The sequence below is a fragment of the Motacilla alba genome, chromosome 5, assembly GCF_015832195.1.
Source record: "Motacilla alba alba isolate MOTALB_02 chromosome 5, Motacilla_alba_V1.0_pri, whole genome shotgun sequence".
NCBI classification, from domain to species: Eukaryota; Metazoa; Chordata; class Aves; order Passeriformes; family Motacillidae; genus Motacilla; species Motacilla alba.
In genome coordinates, this window is record NC_052020.1 from 2,042,793 (window position 1) to 2,063,987 (window position 21,195).

Below are 21,195 nucleotides of genomic sequence, written 5' to 3' on the forward strand. Positions count from 1 at the left end.
GCTCTGCTTCACCTGTGAAGAAGGACAGACACTCAATTGCTGCCACAGTGCTGCTTTCAGCGACCAGCACATCCCATGCTGAGTACGTCCCACCCATGGCACGCCCTCCTCCCACCACCCCTCTGCAGGCAGTGGGAGCTCATGGGTTGAGTCTCAGCAGCCCAGACTCTCCAAAGGCTTCCGATGCTGTAACAGTAGAAAAAGAAAAAAATACAGCAAAAGTGCATTGCCCAAACCATAGAAGAGATATTTCCTTCTGATTTTGAGAAAGTGCTGGTAGCAATTTCTAATATTATTTTTGTATGAGAACCTGCACAAGAGGTGACTTCATTTAGCAGTTCTCAAAGCAGTCTTCTATCCTACGAATCACAAATTAAGTTTGTGTGGCTAATGTGTGTACTAATCAGCTAACTATTTAATACAAATGTGAGTAAATGGGCAAAACTGTGTTCAGGTTGAAAAGCCACCTCTCCAGCTGCATAGGTATTTTAAAAATATATATTTGGTTTTCTCTAACCCTTACCTTAATGGGTATGTTTATAATTAAAATTAGTGCTTACCTGAACATAGTTTGGTGATTCTCTGATTCTAATTTCATAGACATTAAGTAAGGATTTCCTATTTTGAGTCTAGAGACACAGCAGTAGCAAAACACACACATTCTATTACCTGGATGAATATCTTGCATAACACTCAGGTAGGAAAACAAATCTGCATATTTAATACTGCCAAAGGGAATCTGTCAAAGCCAGTGAAAAGAAGGACTGGAGTACATCTAGTACATTTTCAATTCTTGCTCGAGGAAAAGTAGATTTAGAGTTAATCAAACAGCAATCAATCAACTGCATTATTAGAAGACAGGATTTTTCAGCTCTGGTTTAAATTCATGAAAAGACCTTGGTCTCTGCGTTATGTTTGAGTGATGGTGTGATCTGCTGCAGAACCTCTAAGCCTTTCCTCACTAAAGTGGATCTACATGAATAACCACCAAGGCACTCAATAATAAAGTGCTTTGGGATAGGGAAATGTGTAGGGATGACATGAGGAGTCATTTGAAAGAAATTACAGAAGAAAGAAGGACAACCAAACCTCACCATCAGCGGTGTTGTGTATCTACTCTAGAAGTGGCCAGCGCTGCAGAAGCAGTGGCTGTAAGCACAACACCACCTGAACACCAGTGCCCTGGCCAGGTCACTCTGGGCCCTTTCCCAAAGGGGTTTTTCCCCACGGGGGTAGAGGCACATACAAGAAAGAAGCCTGGATCAGTCCACATCCTGTGGCAGCTACTTCTCTCTCAAAGAGAACACGGGAAGCCTTACTTTCCCAAACCACTCAATTTCAATCAAAACACTTAAACAAAACAATCTCATGTACAAATTTGGGAAATAAAAAATGCAAGTGTAAGGCACTGCTGAAGCAAAGATTTGGCTCCCAGTGAGAAATCCACCCATCAGAATTCAGTGCACCCCTCATACTGCACAGTTGAAGTAGCAGTAAAAAACTTAAATGACACATATGTGGTTTTGGGAATCTTATTTTAGATTGTTTGTTTGTTTGCTTGTGGTTTTTTGTTTTTTTTCCCCACTGGGCATGATTTCTGGCATCATGTGTCCATATGCTGACAACCTCCTGATGATAGTTTCATTTAAAACAACCACTGAACTTGACCCTTTTTATCAGCTTATTGATGCGCATGCTTCTCACATACACCTAAACCTATGCAAGAGAGACTATCCACTGGCAGATAGTAGCAAAAATTAATCCTGTTAGCACCCGCAAGTAATTTGCAGATTACACGCAATACCAGCAGCTCAGTAACACCTCCAAGATCAATGACAGCTGAGTCAGAATTATTGCTGACTTCTACCAGTAACTTCTACCAGAGAAGAATTGGATATGAAGCATTCAGACACCCCAGACTAGATCTTTTAAATTTCTTTTTATTTTTTAAATTTACACTACCATGAATCTTCCTTACACCAATTTAAATTTCAATGAGCTCCAAAGATGTACCTTAAGAAGAGGAGCTTATTGGCAGGCATTTTTTTCCGCTGGCAGAATACGTTCCTCAAACAATTATGTCTTATCACAACACTCACTTAAAATTTTACATCAAACTGTATCATGGGGCCCTTTTAAAAACCCCTCATTAATGATGATTATGTAAGTACCATTAGATGTGAGACATTCCCATATTGCTCGTAGGAGTTATGATTTAATTCTGCTAAAATCTACTCTACCATTTGTGTAATCACTCCTGACATTTTACCTTTTGTTTTGTAAAACATTATTGTCTGTCACAGGAAAAAAAAAAAAAAAAGATGATATTTTGGTTGTCATTGCACTCTGATTGAAAAGATGTTATTAATTAAATCTTGTATACCCGAAAACTCACTGACAGCTCTTGGGGGAAGATATATTACTGGAAGACAGTTGTTATTTAGGTCTCTGAGGCAACACAAAGGCACTAATAAATCCCACACACATTCCTGTGAGTTGGACTGATATTATTCAGCATTTGTGGGGAATAATTCAGCTTTGGCCCTTCCTGGTGACCAGCACGGCTCAGAGTGGTCCATAACTCTATGGGCCACTACAAAAGGAATATTTGTACTTGCTTTAACCTAGAACATGAGTTTGCAAACACACAGAAGCAGAGCTGAGAACTCACTGTCCTCTCAAGACATAACACCAGGTTCTGGTTTAGAGAACCTAGGCTGAGTTTTCTACCAAAAGGGGGAGGACAAAGACATTTTACCAGAGCTGGAATTTTCATTTTCTGTTTGTCACTCGTTGACTTTTTTTTGTCATCAGAAGGGTTACAGAGGAAGTACTCTTTCACAGGATAAATAAATAGAAACAGCTACAAAATTCTAATTGTCTAGAGCCAGAGCTTTGACCAAGTCCCTTAACCAGCAGCAAGTTTCCTTTCACAGAGGTTAACAGTAGTCCTCCTCAAGTGAATACTACACTACAAATATGCACTACATATATAAAATATATACATTCTCCTGATCCGAGACAGTGTCCATCTCACAAACAAAGAGAAGAATTTTCTTAAATTATTATAATAAACACTGGCTTTCTTCAGCATTTTAATTTTAGCGTCCATATCTCTACAGGGAATAGGGAATTTCATCAAGAATGAAGTTTTGAAAGTTCTTACTTACCTTGGTCACATATGACACAGGAAATTAGGTTTTCTTCCATAATGTGCTCTTTGAGCTGGGGCTGGGGCTTCTGAGTACTCTGAAGGTACATGTGATGTGACTAGTGATCAAATTACTCCATGAGGGAAAGCTCATCACAGTCAGGGCAACTGCTTAAAATGCAACATATACAGGTCTGTGTCAACATTTTGACTTTGTGTAAACAATTCAAGCTGCCTCACTCTGGAGATAATGACATGTAATGCTGTATAAAATGCTCTGAAAGGGTTTTACTGAATTAATTTGCATTTGAGCTCTGGGAGAAAATTGGTCTGCAGTGGAAAAGTGTGAACTTCGGTGGTCCTGTTAAATATGATCCTAACAAGATCTGTAGCTTCCAGAAGCATCCTGGGAAAGGGCTTCAATACTGCAAGGTAAAAGGGATAAGAATGATTTTCAGAGACTGCACTGTCTTTAATCCATTTACAGAGCTCCAGAAATTCAATATGACAGACTGGAATATTTGATTCTGCTTGAGTATGAATGACATATTTCTTACCACTCTGATGCTATACCTCTGGGCAAACACTTTTTCTCCTATTTTGCAACATCAGGAGCTCAAGCTGGAAAGGACATTGATCAGTGTTTTAGAATCCTGCTAATAAAACTAAGGGAAAGCAATCTGTACATAGGAGTTTATTTAGATGCCCACAGATTTTAAATCATTCCCCTTCATATCTCAGCCCACTGGGTATCTTATCCAACTGAATTACCATTGGGTTTTACAATGTGAAATACAAAATGAGCTGACATTATGATTTACAAACATCCTTTGAGTATCATATAAAACACAACTCTTTCCCTTATTATACAATCATCAGGGCAATGCAAATAGAGTCAATACATCATTAGCTGAAAATGATGGGGCCTTTTAAGAAAATAAATTTAACTTTACCACACAAAGCTGTTAACTAAAACAAAACCTGGTTAAAAAATTGGAATAAAGTTATCTGAATGACTGAAAGTAATTTTATATTCTTTACCACTGTCCTCTTATAAACTTAATATTACTTCCTTTAACAACTAGTATTTTCACTGTATAGTCACACTTCTTTCTTATTGATCAGTTTCACATTTTCTTCATGAAACTATGAAAAACTCACAAATGTAGACTTTCCAAACTGTAGCCATTATAGCTATTTCTGCAATCTTTTCCATATATTCAGTGTGTTTAAGTAAATAAACAAAAAGAAAAAAAAACCCACTACACAAATGAGCAGAACAAAAAACAACAGCACATTAAAAATGTGACATTTAAGCTGTAGATGCATCACCATAGAAATATATTCTTGTTCTAATGCCACAAACGTTCTAGTCTCTTGAAAAAAACAGACCTTAGCTGAAGAGAATCTAAGCTCTAACCTCCATATAGGGCTAAGAGTCTTGATTTAAATTCCTGTCTAAACTTAGGTCCTCAACAACACAGTAAATTTAAATATTTTTGAATGTCATAAAATATGAAAAAGATATTTTTTTTCTGAGCTGTTGGTAATGGAAGTTACCAAGCATTAAGGTCTCCTGTTGCTGGAACAGGTGCCTCTGCACTTTGTCACTATGGCAGCAGTAACTGAGGATGACAGACATCATTATTACCGTAAACACAAAAGAGGAAAAATTCTGAACTCATCAATGATGTTGCAAATGAAAGCAAATTCTAACCGACTCAACTTTAACTATATAATCTTAAGGGTCTCTGACTGTTTCAGCACTGTATAATCCAGAGGAATTATACTCTACACAATGCTGATAATGACTGGTGATTCCTTCTTGAATATGTGTTGAATTTGCAGTGGGATGGGGTTTTAGTTCCATTTCTCACTATAGAAGTCTTGTTGCTGCTCTGCACGTTTGAAGAAGAAAGTGCTTATTCTGCCATTTCATTCAGTTCATGGCATTTAATTTTATAGTTTAAGACAGACTTATTTTGATTACTTTCATTCTGTCCATACCTTTGAATGCTTTAAAATGTTGGATAGCTGTGAAATATAAGTATTATGCAATCTGACTGTACATACATACATATTTTCATAAATACATCTAACAGGGACCTTGGAACCAAGTATGTGATATAATGGGACAAAATCACAACAGGCTGTCGTATTTGTAAAATCTAGATTCAAAATAAGAAGAGCTGAATTCTATCAATGTTGTCAATACACAAATTAGAACAAAAAATACAGCATTAGTTTACCCATGAAATAATTAAAACATATTTGCAAATTTCTTGACAGGAAAGGTGTGTAATTTACAACACTGAAAACTTGTAGCAACCATTGATTTCTATACGCCGTACTGGAAGTCACCCGGCCAAGGCTAGAAGGATGAGCATGGAGATGGCGCCCAAAGGCAACTCCCAAACATCTTCCTCCTTCGGAGACTTTGGTAATTGTCTGGTGTATAAAATGCCAATGCACACAGCTTTCTTCAGGTGTTAACTCCAGCAGTTTTCCTCCCTTGGCACAGTCCAGTCTGCCCAGGTCAGTTATTGTTGAGACACTCTAAATCCACTGAGCAGCAGACATTCCCATTCTGCACGGACAAACAAGCAAAAGAGGTCACAGGGAGCAAAGGGCTGGGGGCATGCAGACATAGGTGCATCCCTGACACATCTACCACCTAAAAACACCTACCCCCAACACCCAGGGTGTTGGCATTGCTCCCAATGGTGGTTCTTTGAGGAGGCCAACTTTGCCAAATAGCACTGAATTGGCCTGAACTGCCACAGGAACTTGAAACCTGCATGCGGTCTCCATAAAAAAAAAAAACACAGCACAGCAATGGCAACAGATGATTGGGTTTTTCTCTCATGCAAGAAGTTAATGGAGAGAATTTTGATGTGATCCACACAGGGAAGCTTTCTGCTTCTCTGAAATTAGAAGACAGGTCAGGTTCTTGGTTCATGGCAGATATGAAGGGGATGAGGGCAACATAAACACTATACAGCTTTGGAATTTAATCCATTGTTAAATATCTTTTTCTAACATACAGTCATTTATAAAGCTATCTTATGTAATAAAAAAGTACAGCAACTACTAAAAGCCCAAATGAAATTTTTTTTTTACTTTTCTTTTTTTTTAATCCATCACAAATCTACAGAAAAAAAACCTCAAAAGAATGGCAGAAACGCTACCTTCAATAATTTAAAGCCCTGGGGCAATAGCTTTTTCTCCTAGAGTGAACAGAAGAACATTTTATATAACCCAAAACAACATTTTCATAATTCTGATATTAGCACAGTGGGGTCATCTCTGCACAAAGCAAGGGAAACAGACTGCCCTCCTGCATGAGAGCCGTTGGATTAAATACATCTTGATGAGCTCAGGGAACAGAAACAGCGACATTCCCTTCCCATCACTACTGTGGGAGTGCCTTTATCTCAGAGCTGCAATGCCTTTTAACTTGTGTACTTGCTGGTGAAACTTTTATAGAAGTGTTTAATAGTGTTTTTGCTTCAGCTTACCAGCTCTGTAATACACATTTTCATGAACATTCACACTAGGTAATTACTGAAATGTTACTCTTGACTCATACTGAGAATGCCTGAAGGGCACTTCAAGAGAATGTCTGAAAGTTGCGCTAGGATAGTAACGCATCTGTGCTCAACATTTTCAACAAGGAGAGAATTGTTTTGCTTATACTCTGCCAGACAGAAAACACATGGACTTTCTGTTGGCTCTCAGGTCTCATTTACTTCCCCAAGATCTTAATGTGAGCCTCCAGGGACCCCAATTTTATCAGGTACATTCTATGACCATTCCACCTGGCCCATCATACCTTGCATTTGCAGGTTGTACAAGGAGATCCCACCATTGTCCATACAGCACCACTAAGCCTTGTGATTCCATAGCCATCTGGACAGGTTTTCCTGATGTCATAGGTGATGTTGTCAGCCAGACACGGGTCACTGACACAGTGAGGACAGCACTCTCCTTCTGAGATGGCTGTGTACTCGCAGTTCAGGGTCGGGCACTGAAGAGGCCAACAATCCACCTCTCCTTCCTATAAATATTGAAGCAAGTGTCATTGTACTTGCCATTTATGAACCAACAAGAAGCTTTTTACCCTTTTGAAAGCACTGTTTCGCCAAAATTGCAATAAACTGAATGGTTCAGACCTCAGTTTGGTTGATCACACAAATACATGTTGAATACTGAGCTGAAGTTTCCTAAATGTAGCAGATTATCATTTGGTTGATTTCTGACTAAACAACAACACTTATCATTGTAGCAGGAGAACTTGAGTTCTTTGAGGCTTTTGAAGGCAAGGTTAAATACTAGGTACTAATATTTTCTACAAACTATAATTTTTGCTGTCATTGCCTTGCAGACTCATGCACTCTTTCTACTCCTCATCACATAAACATCTCTGCAGGATCACAGCAAGCGCTTAAATAGAAAATTAACACTACACATAGATGTAGGTAAGTACGTTGGAGAAGCACGGAACATTGATCTAAGTAGCAACCACCAATATCAACTTTATTGTCAGCTCCTAAAGGAATCGTTAGAGCAACACCATTTGTGTTCCACTGACTTATTTTATTCCATTATTTATTTATTTTTATTATTAATATTTTTATTTGAAAAAACCTGAAACAGTTTAGCAGATAGAGACACGGAGAAGACAAAAACATCAGGTCATTTCTTCACAGTACTTCTCTGTGTGTCTAAATTTAACTTGGAAAGTTCTTCAGTAACTTGCTCTATACTGATCTGTAAATACTTCAGATGCTGAGAACATCACACACTGCACAGAACCTTACATACAACACTGATTCAGGGCATCACTGTCTTATAGCATTGGATGTTATCCCAATCATAAAATTAGCCAAGAAACTGCAAGCCACAACCTCAATACTTACTCTGTGCATTATGAATAATTACCTTGTGACAGTAACTTAGCTTTGAATGTAATTTCCTTCCTGATTCTCAGACACCTCTTGATTAGTAACATATATAAAGACTGTGTTACACAGACAGCTAAAAATGGAAAACTGATAATTTTAATGAACTTCACTGATGCACTAATAAGCATATCTGTGTAAAACCTATAGCTTTAAGGGAATAATCTATAGTGTCTAATGATAAAACAAGTGATCCTTATTCTGTATGTTTTTCTAGTAATTTCAGTCTTCTTTATCCTTATTTGGTTAATTTTTTCTAATTTATACAGTGGCACTGGCACTCCATGTTTCCAGATTTGCAGAATTCAAACAAACAAACAAATAAATAAATAAAATTATTATTCCTTTTGACAAGACAGGCCCACCAGATGTAATTAAAAACTAAAACTTCTTCAACCAACACATGCGTAGAAGGTTTGAAAAAGTCATTAAATATCAGACAACCTTATAGAAGTTCTCAAAAGCAGACAAATGCTAAAATTAATATAGTATCAAAGTTTCCAAGCTTTTGTCAAGCTTTCAATTTTTCTCATTAGACTGCTTATTCAGCAGTAAGATGAAAACTGATGGTGTAGCTTTCAGCTCTCTTGGGCTCCCTAAGTGCTTTATCATCTCCCCCAGCCTGAAAAGCACGTGAAGAAGGAGCCATGAGCCTGCCTCCAGGTCTGTTTTGCTGAAAGTCATAATCCTTATTATTCTTACTCCCATCCAAACTGCTTTGCTCATACCAGGCAACGGCACTGCTGGCAGCTGTAGGTCCAGTTGTCCCCGCTGCGGTAGAGCTTGTGCCCCGTCTGGTCAAGGCACTGGCTGGTGACGCGGGTGTCACACTCCGGGCAGCAGAAGAGGTCGGCGCTGGGGTTCCTGCAGTCACAGGCTGTTCTCCGGCAGAAAATCCTCCCGTCCTGCCAGCACACATTGCCCTGACATCAGCCACAAACTGCCAGACAGCAACCCAGGTAAGGGCACAGGGGGTTACAGCAAAGGGCACATCTTTGGCTTATCAGGAAATATTAATTTCTTAGTGTATTCCATGCCAATAAGGAGTGGATCTTGCCTGTCATAATACAACAAATACCAGTACTATCCCAGTTCCTGTCAGTGCATGGATGCAATTCTGTCTGAATATGACACCACTGTTTTCCTGTCTCCAGCCAACTGAATTTAAAAGCAGTCAGTATCTCAGTGAAATACAGTGAAGCAATTTCATATCTCATTGGTTACATCAACTCTTCAACCAGTTGCCACTCTAATACATATAATATTTATTTAGCACTCTTTTGACTGAAGGTACCACTGTGAGGAAAATAACTTGAATAAAGGTGATCCCTTTAACTAAATCAGGACAAAATACAGCACAATCACAGTAGCACTAATTGTTCTTTATTCTGACCTCTGTGTCCGTCCCACATATGGACCTAAATTACACTAGCTTAAAGATAAAAGAACTTATCATTCATTATAATTCAGGGTATGTATTACAGAGGGCCTGGATAAAGCTATATTCTGCTTTGACTCACAACTATACAGCTCCTAAAGCAACTCCATTCATTTCCTTGCAGTTTTTCCCAGCGTCATGGGAACTTTGTTCTGAGTCTATTATCTGATGTAAGGAAGAAAATTTCATTGCCACCAAATATAGGAACACCTTTCAATGCAATGGAATTTATTTCCTCTGATCCTTGGAAAGAACTTATTTCTAATCAGAGCGAGTGCAGCCCAGGATGTCTTTTCCACAGGCAGACAAAAGAGCCATAAGCATGGGAAAGGATCACAGAATGGTTTGAGTTGGGAGGGACACTAGAGGTCATCCTGTTCTAACCTCCCCTGCCATGGGCAGAGACACCTTCCACTAGACTAGGATGCTCATCTTGTAGCATGGGGGGGTGAGTGCTTATGATCTGATGTACAGGAACCAGGGCTTGGTTCATGTTTTAAAGCAAAGCCAGTCTTGGCCACAATGCAACATTTACAAAATCAGCATCAGGGAATCACAATGCCATCTCAGTTCAGCATCACTGCTGCATTTCATCGTAGTTTTGAATGGATTAGAATATTCCTTGCTATTGTAAAAATAATCATTATTTCTTATGCCTAACAAGCAAAGCTGAAGACAACACAAAATTATGAGAAAGTAGAAAAATGTGCCAGGTTAACAAGGGTCTGAACCACTTTTGCAACTGCAGGGCATATATTACTCTACAAGCTTTCTTCAGCATTGTATCAAACCAAGATAAGTATTCTGTACTAGTGGCTAGATTGCCACTTTATCTCCTTACTCAGCAGTCTGAGTAAATCACAAGGAAGAATGGCAGTAGCCCTTTTCCTTAGCCATGTGTTTAGCCAGGTCCAGCTGCCCATCAACAGCCAGCTTAGCCCAGCAGTTCTGTCAGGATGACCAGCACCAGGCATGAAGGACTGTGAAAGGAATCCAGGGAACCTTGACCATGGTAGTCTCTCTCTGTGGAAGGGGCTAATAGCGGGCCTGTTAGCCAAAGGAGTGAGAAGAAGCTGAGAAGCAAGAAGAAGCTGATAAGGAGCTGTCTCCAAGGCTGCAACCAAGGAGACCAAGAGAAGTGAGGAACTGAAGAAAGATAAGAAGAGAACTTTGCAGCTGGATGAAGTATTTTTAGAAAGTTAGTTAAGTCACTGTAACTTTTCACCAATGGTGTTATGTTGATTTATTGTGACCAATAGTTAGGGTAGAAGAAGCATAAACAATCAGAAAGTGTATAAAAGGTCAGCCATGTTTGATAATAAAGAGTTGCCATCTGAGACTGCCTGTGGTCTCTGCTTTGTGTCGCGACCACCTCAACAGCGACATCTCTCCTCTTCTGTGCTGATTAATAATGGCTAACAACAGCCCATCTGCTTAAATGCAATTCAGTTTCTAAGCTTTCAAGATCAATTTTCAAAATTCCCTTTTTGGCTGGTGACACTGCTGGTAATTCTGTGTTTCCCCGAGCATGTTCTATGTTGCCTTTACTCTCTATATTTCAGAACACTGAAAAAACCCTGATTATTTTGCCAGAGAACTTTTGGTAATCATAATACACTGCTACTCTGTTTAGTCTCTAAGCACCTCTGTTTTGTGTACAACCTCATTAGCTCAGTACATTTCAAAAAACATTTTTATCCCTATACTGCAGTGGCACAAAGCCTCATAAGCTACACTATCTCATGTGCATCTTTGCAGCTCAGCAGTAGCCCTGAGAAATACATAGAAAATTGAGAAACATATATAGAAAACCTTATTTTCTTCAGGTGAGTAATAACATATAGCATCTTATTACTACCTCTTCCTTCCTACCTCACTCACTGAATCAGTTCTACATTCTTCAAAAGCATCAGAGGTATGCTCATAAAATTGTTCTTATCAAAGGAAAAACTGACACAGAAGAGAATAGCTGTTAAGGCTGGTCCAAGTTTTCACAGAGCCTCAAAGTCAGTTTGGAAAGAAATCAGGCCCTGCAAAAACCAAACCACCAAGTGGTTCTCACCCTCAGGAACACACATCAGCCTGGCAGATCCCCCTGCTCCCAGTGCTGCATTTTCCAGGCCTTTTTAATACAGGCAAGGGAGGGCTGCCTTAACCAGAAGACAGACTGGAAAGCCCAGACATAGCCTGCCCAGACTGCACAGCCAGGCTTTGCTTTTTTCATGAGAGCACAACAGCTCCCCACTCCAAATTCTAGCCTTAAATATGATGGTCTATTAAATCCACAATAGTTCAGAAAGACACCTATACAAGATATGTCAAATGTACTAAAGGAACAATGGTTATTTATAGTTTTGAGAATTTATGATTTTGTAAACATTTCCATGAACAAGGATGGTTTGAAGACACTGGGTCCAGTGGACCACTGAAATAGCCTGTGCTTCAGTAATGACACTTTGCTTCATTATATAAATGAAGCAATATAATTTCCTCTATTCTATAGTATTCTTCTTCACAAATAGCTTTGAAGTGCATTAGGTAAGGTTAATGTATTTTCTTTCTACCTGATTGCAAGTTAAAATATTTTAAAGATGGTAACTATGTGTTTCAGCCAATGCACAGAATATATCCACCTGTCCTTTGCCAGAGTAACTATAGCAAAACAAAAGCCTTTTTTTTTTTTTTTTTGAATAAAACAAGTAAGTAGGATCATTGCAAAGTTTGAGTAAGCAGTATAAGGAATGGTTTAGTTACATTCTGCTCTTTTCCTCACGGCAAACTGGCAGGCTGCAAAAGATCAAGCAGGGTCAGTTTTCCATGCAACTGCATGAAAGGGAGAGGTTTGAGTAGTCTAGTGTAATGGAAGCTATCAGGATGTATAAAAATGAGTTTCATTAAACACTGAGTGAAGACTTTACATTCTGCCTGAGATGGGATATATAAGGAGTTCTTCCTGTTTTCCTTAATCTGTAGACAAGAATTTGCTCTTGAATCAGGCAGCTATTGGAATGAAATTAAATGCAAATGTTAATTCACAGAGGGAAAATTTGAAGTGAGGAAGACACATAGTAGGAGTCATAACGACAGTGTCAGGCTCAGCTTAAACTATGTACCAGTTAATAATTTCTGTATTTTCATATACTAATAAGTATATTCAACATAAGATACACATGCAATGAGAAATGGTAAATAACACAAATTACAAGCAATCTAAAATGTGAATACTAATAGTTATAATTTTGCAAAGGCAGACTAGATGTCTTCACATATATTAAATTGCTTTGTCTACTGACTGGAAATCCTTTCATAAGCTTTCCAGCTCCCCAAGATTACCATAAAAGCTTGATATATATTCAGTAAAGTTGTGTACTTCTGTTTCTGAAAGGAGGAGTTTTAGGGAGCTCGAGGCTACTTGAAGTAAAAAATATAGCAACTCACAAGAACATATTCCCTACTGAGCCCAAACCAGCACTGTACTTTTTAGGTTGTACTCACTCTGAAGTCTTAATTTTCCTTTCTGCTACACCACTGCAAAACAGAAAGGATGAGGCTTTCAGCTTGCAACTTCAAAACACCTCCTTCCCTTTGTTCCCCTCTGCTTCTCTGGCTCCCAAGCATTGAGATATGGAGACTGATAGGCCAATTCCCATGCTCCATCTTCAGCTTCTCACAGAGGCCAAAACCTAATTTTACCTGAACTCAGGTATGGGCCTATAGTGCTCTGCTGTGCCTTTAGACAGCTTTACCCATACTATGAACAAATCAGGTCAAAGCGACTATAAAAGACCAACCACTTCTCAGATTAGGCTGTTTCTAAAATTCTTCTGACTTCAAAGAGAGCATTCCTCTGTTAACTAGTGAAAATCAAGAAAGCAGAGCCAAATGTTCTTCTAACTTGGTTACCATACGAACAAAAATTTTTAAAAAAGGTAATGTACAGGGGGAAAAAGCCCCAAACCAACCAACCCCAAGCCAACAAACCCCCACCCTGATCTAAATGTTAACTCTTTGAGGTACCTCCACTGGTAGCAGACCTGGCTTCTCCAAACAAGCAGAGAGAGGTGCACTGCTTAAGTGGGAGACCTGCCAACACAGCCAAGGAAAAAGCCAGCCTTCACCCTTCTTCACTTTGAGGAAATTAAGTGCCTGCTGCTGGATCTTCTGACCTTTGACTCATGCCCCCACCTTTCTTCTCACCCAGTTAATTCAAATATATTCCAAGCATAGGGAAACACAGCCAACAGGAAGTGGGCTGACTACAGTGCTGAGAGATGGATATTCATAGGAAAGAGAAATTAAAATCAGTTTTTAGCATTTCCAGTAAGCATACTGGAACCTGCACATTGTGTTAAAGGGTAATGAAAGACCCTCTATAAGGCACACTCTGAAATGCTCTGGCCCACAGGGTGACATGGTAAAGCTCAGCAGGGCTAGCCATTATTCAGTTGTATGTGGTTGTGCAAATCAAGAAAATTAATGCCTTCCCAGAAGAATATCCCCATCCCAGCTTCAGTGTCCACAGCACAGCTTATCTTTTGCCTTAGGCTTAGGCTAATATTTCTGCCAACAACTGCAGCACTGCAGTACTGGGTTTCTGACATGAACCCAGAATTAAAGCACTCCTGGACCCCAGGCCAGCTGGATCTCACCTTGCAGGAGCACACGGAGCATCTGTCCTCTCGCAGGGTCCACACCTGCCCATTCCGCTTGAAGCCACCTTCGTGGGGACAGTCTCCAGTGCAAGATGGCCCAGATGGACAAAGGCAGTCAAACCCTCCTGCCAGGTTCACGCAGGCTGAATCATTCCAACAGGTGTGGATCTTTAAGGCACACTCATCGATATCTGCAAAACAGCAGATTTATAAAAGCTTTGGGCACATTTTTCATGGGGTAAGTTTGATTTCTGAATTAAGTAAGTATTGCTAATTCTTGTTGGTGGCTGAGAGTGCATTCCTTTTTACAGCTTCCATATTTACTTGGTATACTTAAAGCACTGATGGTTTTAGGTTATTCTTCAGCATTTACTTTGATTCCACAAAGAACTCTTAAATGATCTCCATCAGGCTGAATTGTAAATGCTGAGTATGAGGTACCTTGGTGAAACCTCATATCAGTGGAAAATTTGAACCTTCAGATAAATGTGGATAATCATTTCCCAATGACTGGAAACTAGCAAGCAGAGTGACTTCCTGTTAACTAGACCACTCTCTGTTCTGGGTTTTACATCAAAATAGAAGCGCATTATTCTGTATAAGTTTCTAGCACAAGCAACATTCCCCATACTCAAGCAGTCAGTTGCATCCTTTTTCCATTGCTGGAAGGTGTAAGTGAATTGGAAAAAAAAAAGGAAAAAAAAAGAACTTGGAGGCACTTTATAAACAAAAAACTATGTCTTAGAGCTATGCAGTATGATTTAGCAATGACACAAAGAATAGATGACAAGAGAAAATGGTTATACACCAGAGAAAAGCGAATTACAGTATCCCAATAAATTTGCTCTTGGAGGGTAAAATATAATTATGCAATATGAATTTTTCTAGGGAGTTCATGCAGTGTTCTTTTTCTTGCAGTGAGAGCTATTAGATTTTTAAGCACATTGCTAAAAATTGGTGTTTCTTTTAGACAATAACTTTGGACTTTTCTTAAACAATATATTGACAAATTGTCCAGATGAAATACCAGTAAAATGGTAGGTCTCTTTTGTTCCAACATGAACAATGAAACTGTAATCAACAGTGGAAGGAAGGGTGGAAAATAAAATCCTTTAGAGTTATGTGACGGTTTCTGTCATGATAGTTCCAGAAGAGCATTAGATAAATTCAGAAATTGCAAAGAAGAACCACCACAGTTATAATTTGAAATTATGTTATTGCTACGGTGAAATTTTAACTATTCAGTATTTCCCAACAGTACTTTTAACTTCCCTCTAAACCAACAAAGTCAAAAGAACTTACAAACAAAAGTTACCTAAAGTCTAATTTAGGTAGGATGTGATGTCCAGTGACCTTAGTTTTAGGGCAAGTGCCACAGGTTCATGATTCATCACCTCAAAATGTCCTGTCTTAAAAAGACTAAGAATTCCCTCATTCTGCTGAAGGAAACTCTTTACAATAATCATATCACTAAATTCAGTCTGGTCTGGATAGTACAGTTTCTGATTTCAATTCACAAATACTCCAGGAACAAGTGGAAATGTGGTCATGCCCTTGGACTTGATTACATGCTAAAATAAGTCTGCACAACCGAGTCAAAGCTTTGGGCTGCCAGAAAATGACTGTTCCTTGTTGTGCTTATAGATCCAAAGGGAAGCTGGAAGCAATTTCACTGCCTTCACAGGGCTTCACTCCTGGGCCAACCTGTGGGCCAGTCCTTTGCCCAAAAGGTTCCCAAGTGGCCTGACAGTATGATTCAATTGCTCATCACTCAGACTTGCCTAAAAATGGTGCATTTTGCTGTCCTGAAAGTCTTAATTGCCAGAAAAGAACACTGTTGCTCTAATGCACAACTTAGCCGTAACTGAGTACTTGAAATATTCACTACTGGTGGTGAAAAAGATGCAGCACTAGGAGAAATTAAAACTTGTATCTCATTGTTTAACAAGTGCCAGAGTACTACAGGAAGTTAAAAGCGTGAAGACTGACGTAAAGAGAACTATGAATGAACTGGTATCAAATGAATTATATCCAAACAGCTCCTGAAAAACTTAAAACATCCTCAAAGATATCCCATTTTCCTTTCAATAGACTTTGACATGTATTTTTTGTTGAAAACAAAGGTATAAATGAAGTATTCACTTTGCCTTTGGTGGTTTCAAGAAGCATCATCAATATCATCTTCCCTACCACATTAAGAGCTCCTTGGCTATAATCTGTATAGGATATAGTAGAATAACAGTGCAGATTAAAAGGGTAGCTTTCACAGTTCAAAAGTAAAAGGATTTCACAGATGAAGATAAAGAGTTGCATTTAATTGCTTTACTTATGACACTGAAATCTAATTCTGTTTCCATGTAATTTAACAGATTTATGGAAAGCCAGATGTTAGCAATTATAGAAACTAACATTATTCATGTTTTCAGTAGTACAGACCTGTTCACACAAAGCCAACTTAATCTCTTATGTGCATGCAGAAGGGAAGAACACCGTTTATGTAGCTCTGCTGCTGTTCTCCATTTAGCACACATAAAAAGGATGCCCCCATTAAGAACAGCCCAAACTGGTAAATGGGTGATTCTTGATGAAGAATCAAGCAAAGCATGAACATAAATTCCTAATTGCTACACAGCTTTTTGGTTCTTTATGCAAATAATAGTTTATTATTCTTTTATGGCATTTATTATTTAAAAGTTTTAGTCATTAGTCAGATATAAAAGGTTTGGACACTGTGCTCATTTTCAGTGGAACTTTTAAGAGAACTAACTTTTTGAGAATACCCCTTTGGTAGTTTTTTTGTCATCGTTTATTGTATTTCCTAAAGTCAGAACAAACAGACAATGTTCCTAGTAACTTGGGGGAAAAAAGTTACAAGCATACCATGTTTTTGTCCCTGTCACTCCTTCAGCCTGAAACCAGACTGGGGGCATGGGGAAGGAAGAAGTACCCCAGTCAAATGCTCCCACATTGTTAGCTCTAAATCAGGTGCAGAAGGTATTTTATTTTAATGAAGATCAAATGGCAGTATCAGGGTGAGATCAGCATGTAGACGGCTATGCAAAGCGTGAAAGAAAGTACTTGTATTTAGTGTGAAATTTCTCTTTAACAACTGGAATCAACGTGTCAACTTAGGTGTTGAAAAGTTAGCCTAGTTCAGTTGTCCAAAACAATAATTTAGTGAATGTGAAACCTATGATGAGACTTTTGCATTTAGCTTATTTTTGTAGTGTTCAAATCCTTGCTTAGCTGTAGTTCTCCACATCCCATCAGGTTTCATTTGCTTTCTTGCAATTGTTCTCAGAAGATACAGGCCCAAAACTGGAATAGTTAAAGATGGGCAAGGCAAAACTGCACACAAATCTCATTTCCAATTATACCAACACAAAGTAGGACGGAGATAAAATATTAATTTGTAAATCAATCAACTTTGAAGAACACTGGAAATAGCAAGGAGTTTCCTTATTATTCCCTACATATAAAGGACAAGACCAAAACATCTATCTTTATGTTTGGAGGGGTTAATTGTTTCATGTATCCTGTCAACCTATGGAAATAATCTGATTTTCACACTTGAAATAGGATTTTGCAATTTTATTCATTATACTGAGATTCTCTGTGGCAAAAACTACTAATTAACCCAAATAAAAGTGGCAGATCTTTCCTTACACTCTCCAGATAGTTCCTTTTCAAGGAGAAGTGAGGATATAGTGGAAACACCCATATTGAGCAGAAATTTGCTTGTACTGCAAAGCTTTATGCAATTTTCTATCAACAACACAGCAGCAGCAAAGGGATTGCTGCCAAGACCCTCACGCAACTGGTCAAGATCTTCACTCTTCAAAATCTCCAGTCAGTGCTTCTATAAACAAATGCACAGCCACAAGTACCTGACCATATGCGTTTCAGTCACACTTTGTGGATGAAAAAAGAAAGAGAACGAAACCACACAAGAGGTGCTCAGCTGCAACATACTCTCAAAGTACATGGATAGCTCAGTAATGTGGGCAGACAAGAAAACAGAATCAAAATGGAAGCAAATAATCCCCTGAGATGCAATTTCCTTTTCCATCCTTTTTGGCTGTAATGAGAACTAATTTGCCTCAGACATTATGAGAGGTCCCATGGCCGCTGCATTTGAATCAGGTAGAAGACAAGCATGACTGTACATATCCACACAAGTTCATTAACGTGGTTTCACTGAAATTTTAAATCAATCCCTAGCTACTTAATTTCTTAGTTTTCAAGGCAATCCAGGTTTTAATTGTAAGACTTTTCCATAGCACCTTAATAAATGTGTGCAAGCAACTCATGCAGTGTGGTGCTCTGTATCATCATGATAAGCTGTTGCAGAAGAAAGAACCCTACTAATGTGCTAATTTTAACTGTTATGGTACATTAAACCATTACAGTATATTGTTAACATGAAAAATGTAAGCTGGGCTCCCAAGCCAATGTATGTACAAGGTAACTAAACTCTGTTTCGACAAATCATTTTTCACAGACAACTTGTCACTTAATGATTTTTTGCCTCCTTTCTAAATCAAAGTTATTTGGAGTTGTCCTTGAAAAAATATCACCAAACAGATTCATTTTTAGCTAGAAAATATTTTATGATAGTAGTTTTATTCTATAGAGACATAATGGTCTATTAAAGAACAGTGCATAATAAATTAGATTCTGAATAAAGAATTTACTAAAGCTTTCTAAAAATATAGAAATTACTAAGCACAATTACCTTAAAGATATGTAACACAGTTTTCTGTCAGAATACAAAAATTAGAATTTACTAGATGGAAAGTAAGTAAGATAACCTTTATTTTACAGGATAAAATCCAATTACACCACCTCTGATACTGTGATCTTTAAGAAATTCTATGAGCAGAACAGAAGAAAGCTGTAAAACAGCAGGTTCTATTTGGTCTTGGATACTCTGTACCACATGCAAACCTTTCTGCCTACATAGCATTTCCCTACCACCAGATAGAAAAGTAATTCTCAGGCATTATGGGAAGATTTTTGAAGGATGGGTCTTTTCCTTTTTGTGAAACAGAAAGGAGGAAAAATAAAATCTAACCTCCTTTGCTTTTACTTTCTAATCTAGATAAGAGATACCACTGCAGCATACTGTGGAATACATGACAGCTATAGGAACAGATTTAAAGTCCATTCAGATTTAACGTGCCAGCACTGCTGCAACCAGCTGTTGTGGGGGACTAATACCTGTGGAGTTCTCTTTCATGAACTCTTGAGTCCTACCTTTTCCCAGCTCATTTCCCCCAGACCAGCAACTCTAATCCTGCAGTGAGGTCTAGCTACACTACCTTTCAGGCTGAAATAAATGGTGAATCCTGTGGGGATTTTGTGGGAGGAGGATCCATGTGAAGCTTCCCTACAAAATTTGTAGTGGTTTCTAAAGAAAAAAAATAAACAAAACCTGACAGGCACTGCTGTGTTGGTGGTTGTTCCTTCTGTGTGTGCAAGTCCCAGTGTAGGGACCAAGAAACACAAATCATTATGAAAAAAACAGAATCAGTAAATCTGCACTCCAGGGTCTGAACAGCACTCTACAGACTGGAAGCATCTCACTTAGAGACGGAGATTGAAAAGTATAATTTGCTTTGGGTAGATAGTCACAAATACTGTATCACATGACAGCTCATCATTCTCTAAGAAGTTTTATTGTTTCTTTACCTCAGATTGCAGCCAAGCTCCTATTACAAAATAAAAAAGTTAAAAAAAATAAAAAAACCCCAAAAAACCCCAAAAAAACCCCAAACAAACAAACAAAAAGCCAAACCCAACCAAACAACACAGCAGCTGTAGCCTATGGGTTTTAATTGCCAGGCAAACTTTGGTAGCAACCTCATACAGCAATTGTCTTCTGTCTGCAAGCAGTATTCTTAATAACACATTGTGAAAGACCAGGGGCTCATAAAAACACTACTGTGGGAAAACAAATTACATTCTCTTAATTTGAGCCTACTCACTATCACTATATGAAGCTGACATCCCTGATAAAAGCTGTCTTTGGTTGATATTTTGAGCAATAAAAGAATTTTCTCAATCTTGAAGGGGCCTGGCCAAGCCACACATCCTTATTACACAAGCTCTGGTACAATATTATGACCTTCTCTGCCACATCTGCTGATTTACTCCATTGTCCCTCACCAGGTGACAAACTTCACTGTTTTCTCTTTCTCAATAAGAATTTAGCTTTTAGAAGCACTGAGGTATCACACTTCCCAAATAGATGCTATTTTTCTTAATGTTTTGCAAGCACTGCAGAGATAGCGCAAGCAATGACTCAGCTCCACAACACCTACATAAAACGGAGGGAAAAGGGTTTAACCAGTATGTACATAAATGTATCCAACAAAAGTAACTGGCTGCCTGGGCTTTGGGCAATCTGTCAGAGATGAGTACTCCCTCCCACTGTCTTGTGATGTTTAAGACTCTGTAATATTTATTGTTATTATTTTGTAGGAAAGGGTTTAATCTTATTTCTTATGTTTTTAGCCTATTTATTGTTCTCCAAGTTTGTCCTTCAGGGAGGAAGAAGAAATGTTTCAAAACACACTGAAAGACTATGGCTCATACCCACCTCATGTACACAAATTCAATATACAATACACCAGGAAAAAATACTGTTGCTAAGCAGATGAACCCTCTTTTATCTGAAACAGAGTGAAAGACACCAGTTCTGACTCTAAATGGTCCACCATGCAAACAAGTTCTGCAATGTGACATATTAGCTAGAAGGTGTAGTGTTCTCTCTCTGTTGTTTTACTCAGTTCTTAGTTGCATTTTGAAATAAACATCATGGTTTGAAATTTGTCAATATGGGTTTGCAGAATCATCCAATTAATTTTTTAGTTATTTTATTTCATTTTTATACTGCTGAAGCAAACTGGTTTATTTCTCTTCCTCCCTGGTACCCTGCAGCAGATGGTTCAGAGAAGCTATTTCATTAAAATAACCCCACTAATTTCACAT

General features: G+C 38.5%; 1 protein-coding gene across 3 annotated transcripts in view; it reads right to left on the minus strand.

Annotated features, from left to right (window-relative positions):
* Positions 1-1,924: 1,924 nt before the first annotated feature.
* The window catches only part of NELL1 (neural EGFL like 1), a 286,471-nt gene continuing 267,200 nt past the window's right edge, over positions 1,925-21,195 (minus strand). For all 3 annotated transcript variants that reach the window (XM_038139924.1, XM_038139923.1, XM_038139922.1), the window contains 4 exons: positions 14,200-14,393; positions 8,841-9,017; positions 6,984-7,208; positions 1,925-5,738 (listed from right to left, as the gene is read on the minus strand). In XM_038139924.1, the coding sequence (XP_037995852.1) occupies positions 5,688-5,738; positions 6,984-7,208; positions 8,841-9,017; positions 14,200-14,393 (647 nt within the window). In that variant the 3' untranslated portion in view covers positions 1,925-5,687. The remainder of the gene's footprint in view (positions 5,739-6,983; positions 7,209-8,840; positions 9,018-14,199; positions 14,394-21,195) is intronic.